Source organism: Zonotrichia albicollis, chromosome 3, assembly GCF_047830755.1.
Source record: "Zonotrichia albicollis isolate bZonAlb1 chromosome 3, bZonAlb1.hap1, whole genome shotgun sequence".
Lineage (NCBI taxonomy): Eukaryota > Metazoa > Chordata > Aves > Passeriformes > Passerellidae > Zonotrichia > Zonotrichia albicollis.
Genome location: NC_133821.1, coordinates 29,866,086 through 29,879,401, shown reverse-complemented (window position 1 = coordinate 29,879,401; position 13,316 = coordinate 29,866,086). Strand labels below are relative to the sequence as shown.

The following is a 13,316-nucleotide window of genomic DNA, read 5'->3' as shown; positions in this document are numbered from 1 at the left end:
TTGCTCTGTCTGCTGTAGGTTCAGAACAACATGTTAATTTTGACATCAATTGGGGAAAAAATTTAAACAATTACATGTCAGAGCCAGAAAAAAACTAAGGTGTCATAAAGGGAAACAAAAATTACAGCTGTGAAAAAAATCTTTTAAATAGTATTAGACTTAACATTATTATACTGATTCTTTTTTTTCGTCAGTAGCTATTTAACATTGTTCTAGGTGTAGGTTTTCTTAACTTTTATTTTTCACCTTTATCATTGAATCTCAACCTTAACTTTGTTTTGAGGGATCCAAGTGAAGGCGAAGCCAGTGGCAGAACTGACACCTCAAGGTGAGGAGTCACTATTAATACTTCGCTCCTAGGTCTTTCAAATCAAGTGATTTCTTAAAATCTTTTAAATCAGGATGTAAAAGAGAATAGTGCTTAAATATTCTGTATTTCAAAAATGTTTTCTCTTTGGGGGGAGGGGGTCTTGTTGAGGTCCTTTTTCTCCCTCATTTCTGCTTTCTTGCGAAGTATTTAGTACAAAACTTTACGTAAGCGTATTCCTTTGAACAGTTAAACCCCCGTGTAGGAGTTAACCAATCCTTTAGGCACTTAAAATCATTATTTGACTTACAAATATTTAATGTGTTTACTTTTGGTTTCAGTGGACAGTGTAAATACTTTGTGTGTCAGTGTGTATATGTGCATCTATTAAATTTTTATTATAGTTACATACCGTGCTCATTACTAAAGCTGCTGCTTACCATAAGTAAACACCTTATAGTCCCTGAGAAATGAAAGTCGCTTGCTCTAAGAGATAAAGCAAGTGACATTCAGATAGAAGGGTTGGTGACTGCCAAATATTGAATTTCTGTGGCAACCACTGTACACAAATGTATAGATGCTTTGTTAACAATAAAACATTCTTCATATGCTCATTTTCCAGTATATCTGCTATTTTGCCATGTTTCTGCTTTTGGTGTGCTTAAGCACAGTACATACCTCTTTATTTTTCTGCTTTCTAATGAACAGGCATTGTAGTTTGCATTCATTCTAAACTGGTCACTTACAGAAAGTATTGATTTAGTTTTCAAAACAGCCTTTATTAAAAAAAAAAATAAACAGTACTTTCTTACCCAGATAGACTGCATGTAATGCACAATGCATTTATCTAAGTTAGCCCTTTTCAATTCAGAGTCTCTTAGCTGTCAAATTCTTGGCTATGGAAAGGGAAAAGAGACTGAGTGTTCAAATTAAGTGTAAAGTTGCTTTCAGCTCTTGCTTTCATTCTCTAGCTTTCTCTGCTTTTTGTCATCCTACAGTGTCTGTTTTGGGCTAAAAAGTCATTTGAGATCTTATCCCTGCTCTGTCTCTTAATATCAATGTGGTTCTCTGGGGGTCACACAAAGTTGAATTAAAAATGCTTATTTTGACTCCTCTCTGAATAATGATGACAGTGTATAGACTTGAAATGAGAGCAGCACCTTTCCCCAGTGATGGATGGGGAGGCCTCAGCATCAGGAGTACCCTGGGGCAAGAGCAGATAACAGCTGACTGTGGAATTACTTTAAAATAATTAGTGCTGGTTCTCAAAATGTTTTCTGCAGTGGAACAAGTAATCTATTTGATAAGGAAGCATCAGACTAAGAGCATTAATTGGAAATTGCTCCCTTGCAATTTTGTCCTTTATCAAATAAGATAGTTTGTCTGTATTTGTAAAATGCACATTGCTGTTTCTTACTTGTAAAAGCTGCTGGCCATGTACTCAAATGGTGACCAACACGCTGTTCACAACCTAATTACAGTCCAAAATCTGCCTCATCAGTTAAAATAAAACATGTTATTATAAGGCCTTTTAACACAGAGAGAGGTCAAAAATCTAAACAAATACAAAAGGGTTTGGGGGGTGGGAGGCAGAATAGAAGGGAGGGAATTAACTAAAGATTTGTGAATTGCAGGGTGGGATTTCTTCCTCTGCTGCTTTTACTGTATGAGTTCTGCTTCAGGATTGTGTCCCTCAACTTCAGTTTTGTTGGTGTATGGCATGCTCCAGATCATGAAATCAGCAGAACTTCAGTCATGCTTTTACATAGATTCCACTTTCTTTGGAGCAGTATGGAGTAACGTGTGTCTGCTGCAGTTCCCATTGCATATGTTGTCATCAGAACACTGTAGAGCAGGGGTTTCCAAACTTGCTTTGCTGCGTGCCACTACAGTGGCACAGTGCTGTGTTGAGCACACGCACGCAGCACGTGGGGCAGGGCTGTTCCAGCAGTGTTCATCCACTCTCTGAATTAGCTTTCCCTGACTCGTGGCATCTCAATGGCAGTTTAGAAACCCCTGTTCAAGAACTGTATTTCTCTTCTCTCTCTCAGCTACACTGCTCTGGTTTTGACTTTGCTCTGTGTCACTTGTTCCAGGAGTGTTTCTGGGGAGCCTAAGGACAGAGAGAAGGAGGATAGCAAAGATTCGAAGCCACGCTCCTTGCGCTTCACGTGGAGTATGAAGACCACAAGTTCTATGGACCCGAACGATATGATGAGAGAGATTCGGAAAGTGTTAGATGCCAATAACTGTGATTATGAACAAAAAGAGAGGTTTTTGCTCTTCTGTGTCCACGGTGATGCACGACAAGACAGCCTTGTTCAGTGGGAGATGGAAGTCTGCAAACTGCCACGATTGTCGCTCAATGGAGTTCGCTTCAAGAGAATATCTGGGACTTCTATTGCATTTAAGAACATTGCATCCAAGATAGCAAACGAGCTTAAGCTGTAAAGAGAACCTAAATTCTTTGGGATCAGGGAAGATTCATACATGATCTACACTTTGAATGTACTGGTTTTGCCTAATGTGATTGGCCTGTGAAACTCCCCATGTAGAAATCGCCCTTATTGCAATAAGGTTATACATAGTTATTCAGAATTGTAAAGTTAAATCCAGTATGACCTATATTAAATAACTGTAGCTAAAGAAGTTATGTTCACATGTACAGGTAAGTATATAGAGCATTCTGTTCATTTTATGTTCATAGAGTTGTATAATAAAAAGATGACTGCTTAAATTCAGATCTTGTATAGTTGTCTAGATTTCTGCACAGAAATGTATGTTTGATGCTTTGAGTTGGAAAAGTTCTTCCCTATCATTTACATTTTTGGTGGGTTTTATAAGTCTTACCTCTACCATGCGTTTTTTAAAAAACTTGTGTCCTGAGTCAAATGCACAAACTAGTTTTCACAACTGTAGCATGACCATTTTTAATTATTTAAATATAGTTCATGAGTTGAACCAAAAGTCGATGAGTAATTGGCTTTTGTTCTACATGAGACTGTTCCTGCTTATCTTTGGCTCTTATCTTTGTTATTGGATAGTGTTTAGTTGAAGAAGAGACAAATATGTTTACAGTGTTGGCACTTACAGTTTAGAAACTTTGTTCTGTCTTTGGCCACCTTGGAGCTGTGGGAGAACAGAAACCAGGCATAAGTGATTCTGTCTGCAAATTCCAGTGCTTATTCCCATGGCCCATTAACAAATGTAGCACCAAAATAAAGTACTGGAATAATTTTATTTTAATATCTTGGTGTAAAATAGCACTTATTTGCTGCCTTCAGAATAATACAAATTCCATTTTATGGAACTCTATTAAGATTGGGACTGTTTAATAGCACAAGATAATCTGAAGTGTTGACCAGCTGTGTAAGTTAATAACACCACCTCAGGAATTAGCTTGGCTTTTGGAACATGTGCCCCCAAAGAATACATGGAATTCCACATAATATTTTACAGCTAAGCATACATTGTTTATAATGATAAATTGTTGATTTATGCTTTTGTGGTTGTACAGTTTGTTCCCATGTAACCTGTTTGTGTTTAATATTTTACCAGATTTCTTGTATTTATTCCACATCATTATGCCTGTAATGTGCAGCTTTGTAATTAGGCACTTGCCTACAGAAAAGAAAAAAAACAGCCCCACTTTTTTTTTTCCTTCATAATTAATGATTATAAACTATGTAAAACCACTAGTACTGGTACATTTTAATACTTGTTCTTTTGTACTGAATTAACCATAGAGGTTGGTTGTGCAATGTTATTTAATGTCGTAATTACTGTAATATCAACATATGGGCCCCATCTGCACACTCTTGTGAAGAATAGAAAGTTCATTAAGAAATCGTCACTTTAAAAAATAAAAATTAAAAAAAAAAAGCTGTGGTAAACTCTGTAACCCTAAGTTAGAAAGCTGTAAGTGTAGTAAATGTGCCATTCTCTAATGGCTTCTTGACCAAGATGGACTTTACATACTGTACTGTGATGTAGCTTTCCTATGTAACAGTTATGTTCGGAAATGGACGTGTATTGTTGCCTTAGAAAAAGGGTGGTGTTTGGAAAGAAAGAACTGTAGCCCCTTTTCTTTTTTTTTCATCTGATGTTCATTGAACCAAATCTGATGCAAGTCATCTTGATTCACTGGTGCACTCTATTAAAACTTACTTGAACAGTTCTCATACTAAAATACTTGTTGTTTGCCCTTTATAAAAGCACGGTCATTACTGCAGGTAGCAAAACAGTTTCAAGGTGCAGAGGCTCCATCTTCAGCATGGTGTGAATTCTGAATTAGCATTGCATAGATTCAGTGGTCCTGCACTGTTCAGAAATTATTGGTGCTTTAGCATTGCTGAGAAATGGATGTCCAGGAGCTTTTACAGGAATTCACCAAAAATTGATCTGGGGAGGAGGAGGTTGTGTGTCTACTCAATTTACCCATACATGTCTTATAAATGTGTGATTATTCTTAAAAATACACAACTGGAATGTAACCGTGATGTTAATCTAAGGTCACATGTGAACTTGTTCATGAAACAAAACCCTTTGCCTTTTCAGAAGGTTCAGTGGAAAAAAATATAGGTCATGCTGTGAGACAGTAGATTAAGTACTTAGGAGAGCTTCCCGCTTTGCAGGCGCTGTTTTTCCATGGCTAACTTTGCCCTAGATTTCCACTGGTTTTCTCTGCTCCGTGTAACCAGAGATGTAGCAACGTTCCATAAAAGACACATAGCTTTTCCAGAGGACAGAGCTGACAAATTTTAGTTCAGCTTTCCCATGAAACATGGCACTGCCAATTTAATGTTTTATATTTTAAAGCAGCTTGCAAATGGTGTTCTGTCCAGTGGCTGCCAGCAGTGTGAAAGTGCCCTGATTCCTAAACACTGTGCCCTCTTTTTGCCTTGCTGGAAGACGAGCTGTGACCCACCTCACGCTCTCCATAGCAAATACACCGGCAGCTTCCTCAAGGACACAGTCTGAGTGTAAAAGGTGTAGGTCCACACAAGTGCAGCATTTGGTTTTCCAAATCTGCTGCCTCAGCAGGAGTAAGACAGGAAGATCAAAGAAAGCAGTTCTGAGAAAGGTCTCATGTTTTATTGGCAAGCAGAGTCTTCTTAGTCTGGGATCAGTGAGATGGTGCCTACCCAACCTCAGTGTCTGGTTCTGGGCTGCCTCAACAGCTGCCTTATGCTGGACCTGTTTACTATCAGTTACTCCTTAGGTAAGAGTGGGGATAAGCTGCATTTCAGATCCAAATGTTCCCAGCTTCCATGTGGGAGGGGACTGGTGTGGCGTTTTATCAGCACAGCTTTACCTTTAGAAATACAAAAGTTTTTAAATGCCACATCAAACTTCCCAGCTTGAGGCAAGGATACGGCTGCCTCAAATCTTTAGGGACTTCACAATTGTAATTTGTTGGCAGCATCTCTGAGGGGTATTTGAGATGGGTGGAGGGTGAGCAGTGAGGTTACTGCATGGTTCAGCTAGTCAGGATTGGGAGGGTTTTTGCATTTCTTGCTTTGAGGTATATCAACATTTCCAAAACTAGTGCATCTCTTTTCACACAGTCCAGTTTAAAAATATTAAAATGTATATAAATCAGTGAAAATACAATAAACAGTCATTCGTGGTCCACTGAATGAATGGCATTGCTGGGAACCAAGTGGGGTTATTATGCCATATGGTAGTGGATGATGCTAAAACTCCATGAACTGTTTAGACATGAGGTTTTGGTATCTGATGTCATACACCTGAGGGTACCTTGGACCTATTCATCTCAACATGTTATAATTCTCCTGCCACTGTGCAAATGGAGACACTAAATCTCAGCTGAGAGATGTATTCTATGAGGTTTTTGATAGTTGAGTTCTGGAAAGGGAAGCAAGCTTGCGAGGTGCAAACCAAGTCTGTGGGGAAAGGTCTGCCTCTCTTGGGAAAATAGGGAAAAATTATCTACCTCAGAGCTTCTCATTTATTGAGATAGAGCTCTTCTCCTGTAGTGGCAGTCCTGAGACTTAGCTCACAGCTTCCACCCTTCAGGGACACCCCTCCCTGTTCTTTACACAGCTCTTTCTGGAGCTGTGAAGGTGGTGAATCACCATCCTTGGGGCAGGCAAGAATGTGAAGTGCAGGATTTACTTTCTGAATGTTACACACACGTCTTGGGGAGATGCGGGTTCAAGGCTTTGTTTCTTAGACTTTTCTTACTAAAGGGGAAAGGTTTAGTCTGTCCCCTTGTTGCATCTGCCTGTGCAAACCTTCATATGCATATCAAATCTTGATAAATACACCAACTGGTTTAATAAATTGTATCTATCCTCCCTGTACAATTTTGTGTTTCTTGATGTGCCCTAGCAGAGGAACACCGCTTAGGAGAGGCAGCTGTTACAGCACTCCAGCCGCGGAGGTGGGGCTATCACAGCCTCCCCCAGCATCTGGGCAAAGGCACTGAGAAACTTCATCACTTTCCCCTTGCCCAGGGGCATTCGAACGCAGCCCAGGACGCAGAAGAGGCTGTTCATCCGTGGCTTTAGTAGGAACACCTATATAACTGAGGGATCTCCAAGGAGCTTGGCCTTTTTCTCTGACGAGGGAAGAGCGTTACCTGCCTTGGGCCGGGGCCGTGCGTGCGGTGCCACGGAAGGATCTTCCGAGGGTCTCGCCGGCCCTCGCAGAGCCGCGGCCGAAGCAGCCCGGGCGCGGTGCGGGGCTGTGCCGCCCCGGCAGCGCTCGCCTGTCCCCGCTGAGCTGACGGACTCCAATCGCGGGCTCCGCAGCGGCTCCCGGCTCCCCGCGCCGGAGCGGCGGAAGGACCGGGGTCCGCAACCGGGGCACCACCAGCCCCCGCCTGCCCCGGGCCGGGGCGCCTCTTCCCGCGGCCGGCCCGCCCCGGGGAGGGGGCAGCGGCCGCCTCCGGCCACACCTGTGGCGCAGCGGCGGAGGAAGCGCCCGAGGTCGGCGCAGACGGGTCGGCGGCCGAAGGCACCATGACGGTGGGTGCGCGGCTGGGCGCCAGGGTGAGGGGCAGATTCTCCCGCCACGGGGCCGGCGACGACCAGGTGTCCATCCTGCCCGGCGAGGAGGAGGAGGCGGCGACGGGGGCCGGGGGCAGCGCGGGGGCCCCGCGGCCGGCGGCGCTGCAGGAGGAGGAGGAAGGCGCCGGGTGCAGGAAGGTGCGCTTCGCCGTCCTGCCCGGCTCCTACGAGCCGCTGCGCCCGCCGCGGGCTCCCGGCAAGCGGCCCTACGGGAAGCGCCTGAAGAAGTACGGAAAGGTGAGGACACAGCGCGCCCTGGACGGCCGGAGCGGGGACCCCGGCACGGGGCCTGCGGTACCGGCAGTTCCACGGGGCTCTCGGAATGCCCCTTATTCCGCAGGCGGTTTGGAGCCAGCGCCTGTTCTGGACCTGCTCGGGAAGGAGCCGGAGGGGGGGGGGGGGGGGCGGACGTCGACCGTCGCCTGGATCAAAGAGCACAAAATCTGTCTGTTCGAAGTGAAAATGACACTAAGCTGATCCATGTGACGGTGACGGGTGCTGTCTCGCTTGGTTCTGCGTTCCTCGGCGTCATAATTTTAAAACTATTTCTAAAACTTCCAGTTAATTGGCCTGCATTTTTTCCCTTCTACTGAAGTGCCCGAAAGAAACGGTAAAAAGCCCTGCAGGACATTCCTTGGCCAAGGTGACCCTTAGAAATCACTGCTGTGATTTACAGGGGAAAAAAAAAAAAGCAGTTTGTTCTTCATCTGTAACAACAATTTTGGATCAAAATTGTTCTTTTGCTTTCCCGTGTGGGAAATCACAAGTCCTACAGTCTGGTGGTTTGGTTTTCCTCCCACCGGAAGATGGGTGCCTTTGGTTACAAAACTGACATGTGGAAGAATTCTATTGTTTTCTGTTGTTCATGTCACTTAAGTACATTTCAGGTATGCCTTGGATGTTCGTAGTAAAAAATAGTTTCTGTGTTACCAGGAGAAACCTGTCTGTTGTCAGGAATCCTTTCCTGCTGCTGACATTACAGATGTCAGCATGAGATATGATTTTCTACTGCATTCTATTAAAACCCCATTATTTTGGTAAAGATATGCTTGCTATGTCTGACATGCAGAAAATGCCATTAAGCCTGGCAAAGTTACTTTTGAAATTCAGCTTACAGATGTCAACATTGTCAGGAACTGCCTCTCAAATCCTACTGTTTCATAAAGAAATTACCAGAATATTTCATTCTTTCATGATGAATTTGATTCTTTGAGTTTCCAGCGCTGTGTTTTCCAGGTCCCATGGAGTAGGAAGCTGTCTCAAGCTTCCTACAAGCTTCCTACTCAGCTGTAGGCCTGATCTGTACAGTGCAGTCTTGTGAGAATGGTTGCAGCAGGTCATGACTTTGCTGGTGATTCTGTTGGTTTTTAATGGTGTTTAGAGCACAGGCCAGTTCTTGGGCACTGTGAATTCCCATTTTGTTGATCAGATGACATTCCCACAGGGAAGGGTTGCCAGTTTGGCTCTGGCACAAAGAACAACCCAACAAAGAACAGGTGAGGTCTGGGTGAGTGAAGGGCAGGAAGGGGGAAAGAAGACTCCAGCGTGACATAGTGAGGCAGGGGCAGATGTGGGAAGGGAAGGCCCTGCATCTCCTCCTCCAGCCTCAGGATGTGCCCCCAGGCTCCAGACACATTTTATTTTGGCATCTTTACTCCTTTTGAGTAAGTTTCCATGGGAGTAAAACCAGCAAAGTTTAACTTGTTTTTGCATCATGACAGCTGAAGGTTTTTATGTGCTAGAACCTCTGTAATCCAGCTTTAAGAAATCATAAGAATATAATAGATGTTGGCTGGATTTCACTCATTTAAAAATACTTACTCAGATTTGGTTTTTTTCCATGTTATAAGAGGTCATTTTAATCTAGTCCTATGTAACCATAAGGAGTTACTAACAATTAATTCTGATCTTCCTCCAAATCTGACTACATTGTATTAATTCCCCAGTTGAGAGCAGCCACATGAGCAAAAACTATCAAAAATGAAATTAAAATTAGATTAAGGGTTTCGGTTAAATAATCCATGGCAAGTTTATCTCTAGTGCAGTATGTAGGTGACTTCCTGAATGTGTACTGATGTGGACCAAAACTTTCTTATTTTGACAAAAAGCAGTGACATTTCCTTAAAAATATTCTCAGTGATTACTGCCCTCTTGTTTACCTCCAGTTTTAGCACATTATGAACTTCTAGGATTGCTAACATAGTTAGAACATGTAATGTAGGAATTACGTACTTCTAGAAACTAGGGTGAATTTAAACTAATTTTATTCTTGAATAGAATCACATGTAAAAGCCTGGCTTCCTGTGGAGGCTGCATCCGTGCAGTTTAACTATACCCTGTGGGTGTGTAGGCCTATGTAAAAATAGATGGTAAAATGTTTTTCCACTCTCCAGCCCTTGTTAGCTATGGGAGAATTTCATTTTCTGGGGCTGTGACACTGGCTGTTGGAATGATTTTATGTGAAGGTATTTTCTTTCACCTTGGCTTTTTTTTATTCCTTTTTCTCATCTCTCTCCCCAGAATGTCGGGAAGGTTCTGCAGAAGGGTTGTCACTACTTGGTGGTTGGCCTGCAAGGATTAGCAGCAGCCTATTCTGCTCCCTTTGGAGTGTCAGCACACGTGGCATCCTTCGTCCGCTAGCGCAGCTCCCTGTGCCCCACGGGAGAGGACACAGGGCCATTGCTGCCTTCTCAGGATTAAATTTGAGACTTGGATCTGAAAAACCTCTTGGACCAACACCCCTGAGCCCCTGCACCAGGCCCTCTCCAAGACTGAGTGCTCTTCTCTGAAAAAAATTCTGGTGCTTTGTAAAATCAGATCAAGTCAAAGAAGTACAAGGATGAGAAAATAATCTTTGAATAATTGAACTGAAGTTTGTTTTCAGGCTTGAGTTGGTTTTCCAGAGCTTCCTGCTGTGTGGAAGGGAGCCAAGGATGGATGGAAAAGCAAGTAGATGAGGGAGAGAGAAATGAAGGACAACAGAGGATGGCAGAGCTGCTGGAGAGGGGGAGATGAGTTTGAATAGTGAGAGAAATTGTCAGAGCAGCAGAGGGAACAGATAGCAGAGAATTAGGAAAAGATAGTCTTTGGTTTTCTGAGATTCTGAGTTTGTTGTGGTTTTTTACCTGAGAGGGTTAAGATTATGAGTGTACTTAAAAATATACTTGGACATAAATGGAATGTGGCCTGAGACACAGAGAGCTTTGCTGCACCATGGTTGTGCATTTCAAACCCTGGACATAACAAGCCTTTAAATAATCATGAGAAAGATGTAAAAATACAAAAAGAAAACAAGGTGTGTATTTGTGATTTTGGGGCATTAAAGGCTCACTGTGATTAACATTTTAAACTTTTCCTCTGCTACTATGAAATCTGCATGTATTTTTTTACTGGGAGTGGAGTTTATATGTGATATACTTGATTCTGGAAGCTGGGCATTTTACACCTAATTCTGTGGTGTTCACCAGGGCAAAAACAAATGTTTGCCAGCTGCATCTGAGCAAAAAAATATACACACAGCATTTGGTATAAGAATGTACAGGTGTGATGTATAAGAATGGAGCCAAATAACCTGGCAGCTCCATCATCATTTCTGCACCTGGAAGCTGTAAGCAGAGGATGTCAATACCAGATAGCTCAGCTCAGTGCTGCAGATGCAGCAGCTTCCATGTCACACCTCCAGGGACATAAACTGTATATTGATGACACAGGAACAAGGTGGTTTATGGGCCTTAAAAATTTTGTGGGTGTTTTTTTTGTTTGTTTGTTTCTGTCAGTCTTTTGTGGTGGTCGTAACTGACTTCCCTGCTAGCACTTTCTCTGTGTATTATGTATCTTTCTAGTTTTGATGGTGTTTTTGTAATCAAGGAGTTGACTTAACTGGAAAAAAATGCTGTTCACTTGCTTTCTTTGCCTTTTCAGAACAAAGGAGTTTGTATGTCTTGGCAAACCACACTGTATTTCTTTTAAATGTAGCAAATGAATCAGATGGGGGGGAGAGGGCGGAGTGTTATGCTCTTTTCTAACTGGACTGTAAATAAAAGCCATGAGATCCACGTCTGTTTTTACCTACACTCCTAAGTAAGCTCACAAAAGAGTTTCTCAGCAGCAGCCCAGCCAGCGAGGGGAAGCTGCAGTGTAAACTTCCCCATGTTGCTTTGCCTGTGGCCTCAGGGCCCTGGTGGGACATGATTGTAGCCCAGACCGTGTGGAAATGCTCAGGAACAGCAAGGTGTGGAGATGGGGCTGCAGAGGATCTAAGGCTGCAGAAGCTGGGGTAGGAGCAGCCACAAAGGGATTTTGTTCATTGATTTCATACCTTCAGTTGTTTCTCTTGAGCTTTTTTGTGGGGACAGACTATAGTAATCACATATCCTCCGAACAGAGAGACATAGCTGTGCCAGGATTTTCCTGGGAAGCTGTGAGAAGCTGTGGGAAACTTAGAGAAAAGAATTAAAACAATTATTATCTCTCTTTCTGTAACCATTGTTTATAGATACAATTCTCCAGAGTGTGCTATTCATAATTCACCAATAGTGTGAGAGGTTTTTACTTTGAGACCAATCAAGTCTCACCTTAGCAAGCCACATTGCAAAAGGACCTGCTACTTTCATTAAGCTGGCCTTCAGCCTTATGATTCCCCTTCTGAAGAATGGAGTCCTTCATTCCGTCTCTGCCTCGACAGCGTCAGGCAGACCTGTCCCTCTTGTCTGCCCCACCAGCATGCCATAGGGCTGTTATAATGCAATAAGAACAGGGCTGTCCTAACACCCACATGCCACACCAGCCTGCAGAGCTTAGGATCAACTTTAGATTTTGTTACACCCCTCCATGTTTTACAGTGCTCTTACAGCATAAATCATTAGACCTTTTTTCAAATACTTAAGCCATGTAGGAAGAGATTTGTGTCTCCATTTTTCTGTGTGGAGTGAGTGTCCCATCTTTGTCTCTATGTCCCCTGACTAGTAAGGCTGCTCCCTCATTGCAACACACAGAGTCCAGCCCGTTCAGACTTTCCACAAAGGTAAACATGAACCTTAGCTCCTGAACGGCTCCGCACAGTGGACTTTTGCCTGCTGACATCCAGTCTCTGCTCACCTGGTGGAACTTTAAGGGAATAACCTGGTTGCTATCCATACAGAACCTGAATGACATGTCCATGGTTCTTCTGTGTGAGCCTGAGAAAAGAAAAGCCTCAGGCATATTGGTAAGTCAGCTTTGGCTGGCCAATGTTTCTAAAATAGACCAAAAACTAAGAAAGAGGACAAAGAAAGAAAAAGCAAGTGAGTAACCTGTGCTGCTGCAATAAACCAGCTAATGATTCATTTTCCTCCCTCGAACCGATGGTTCTCGTTGAGGTTACCAATCAGTGCTCTTTATCAGTTCTCTTTGAGCAGTAATTCACTCCTCAGCTCCCGAAGGGAATTTGTGAGGCCAAGTCTTGGCCTCAGGGTTTGCTACTCTCTTCATTAGCCCAGCTCACGAAGCAGTGTCTAGAAAATCTGAATCCAGAGGGTGAGGTTCATTTTTCAGCTGAGTGGATGGCAGAGGGCTGTACTCCCTATCAGTCATGGCAGCATCTCTGTTGGGCGTGGTCTGGCTTGGCTATGGTGCAAACCAGTGGAACAGGGCAAGTCCTGCAGCTCTGTGGCTGAATGCTGTCTCAGTGACATGAGAGGTGAGGAAATGTTTCTTGGCCCCCTCAACATTGGCTGGCAGGTCAGCTGCTCTGCCAGCAAAATAGGCAGCCTCCACCTGAAAGCAGATCTGCCATGCTGAAAGTCTGCATGTGAGATGAAGGAGAGCAAGATGTTGGTGATGGGGAGGAGGCTGGGATTGGCGAGGAACCTGGGTTCCCAGCCCTGGCAGGTGCCAAGCCATGAGGGCAGTGTGGGACTGAATCTTGGCTTTGTCACAGGGGTTGTGTATTCTTGGCAAAGGGGTCCTTGGAGGAGCCACCCCAGCAGGGACAGCTT

The 13,316-nt window shown here is 43.6% G+C and overlaps 2 protein-coding genes across 6 annotated transcripts in view; both read left to right on the top strand.

The window, feature by feature from the left end:
• MARK1 (microtubule affinity regulating kinase 1) overlaps positions 1–4,255 on the top strand; it is a 57,334-nt gene extending 53,079 nt beyond the window's left edge. For 3 of the 5 annotated variants that reach the window (XM_074537030.1, XM_074537031.1, XM_026791042.2), the window contains 2 exons: positions 284–328; positions 2,404–4,255. In XM_074537030.1, coding sequence (XP_074393131.1) covers positions 284–328; positions 2,404–2,758 — 400 coding nt within the window. In that variant the 3' untranslated portion in view covers positions 2,759–4,255. The remainder of the gene's footprint in view (positions 1–283; positions 329–2,403) is intronic. The other 2 variants (XM_074537032.1, XM_074537033.1) reach the window with 1 other exon arrangement.
• A 2,550-nt stretch (positions 4,256–6,805) lies between these two features.
• Positions 6,806–11,396, top strand: C3H1orf115 (chromosome 3 C1orf115 homolog). Its single transcript, XM_005482996.4, has 2 exons — positions 6,806–7,578; positions 9,862–11,396. Exons 1-2 carry the CDS (start codon positions 7,294–7,296, stop codon positions 9,979–9,981), a joined length of 405 nt encoding a protein of 134 aa, XP_005483053.1. The 5' UTR covers positions 6,806–7,293; the 3' UTR covers positions 9,982–11,396.
• Positions 11,397–13,316: the final 1,920 nt, after the last annotated feature.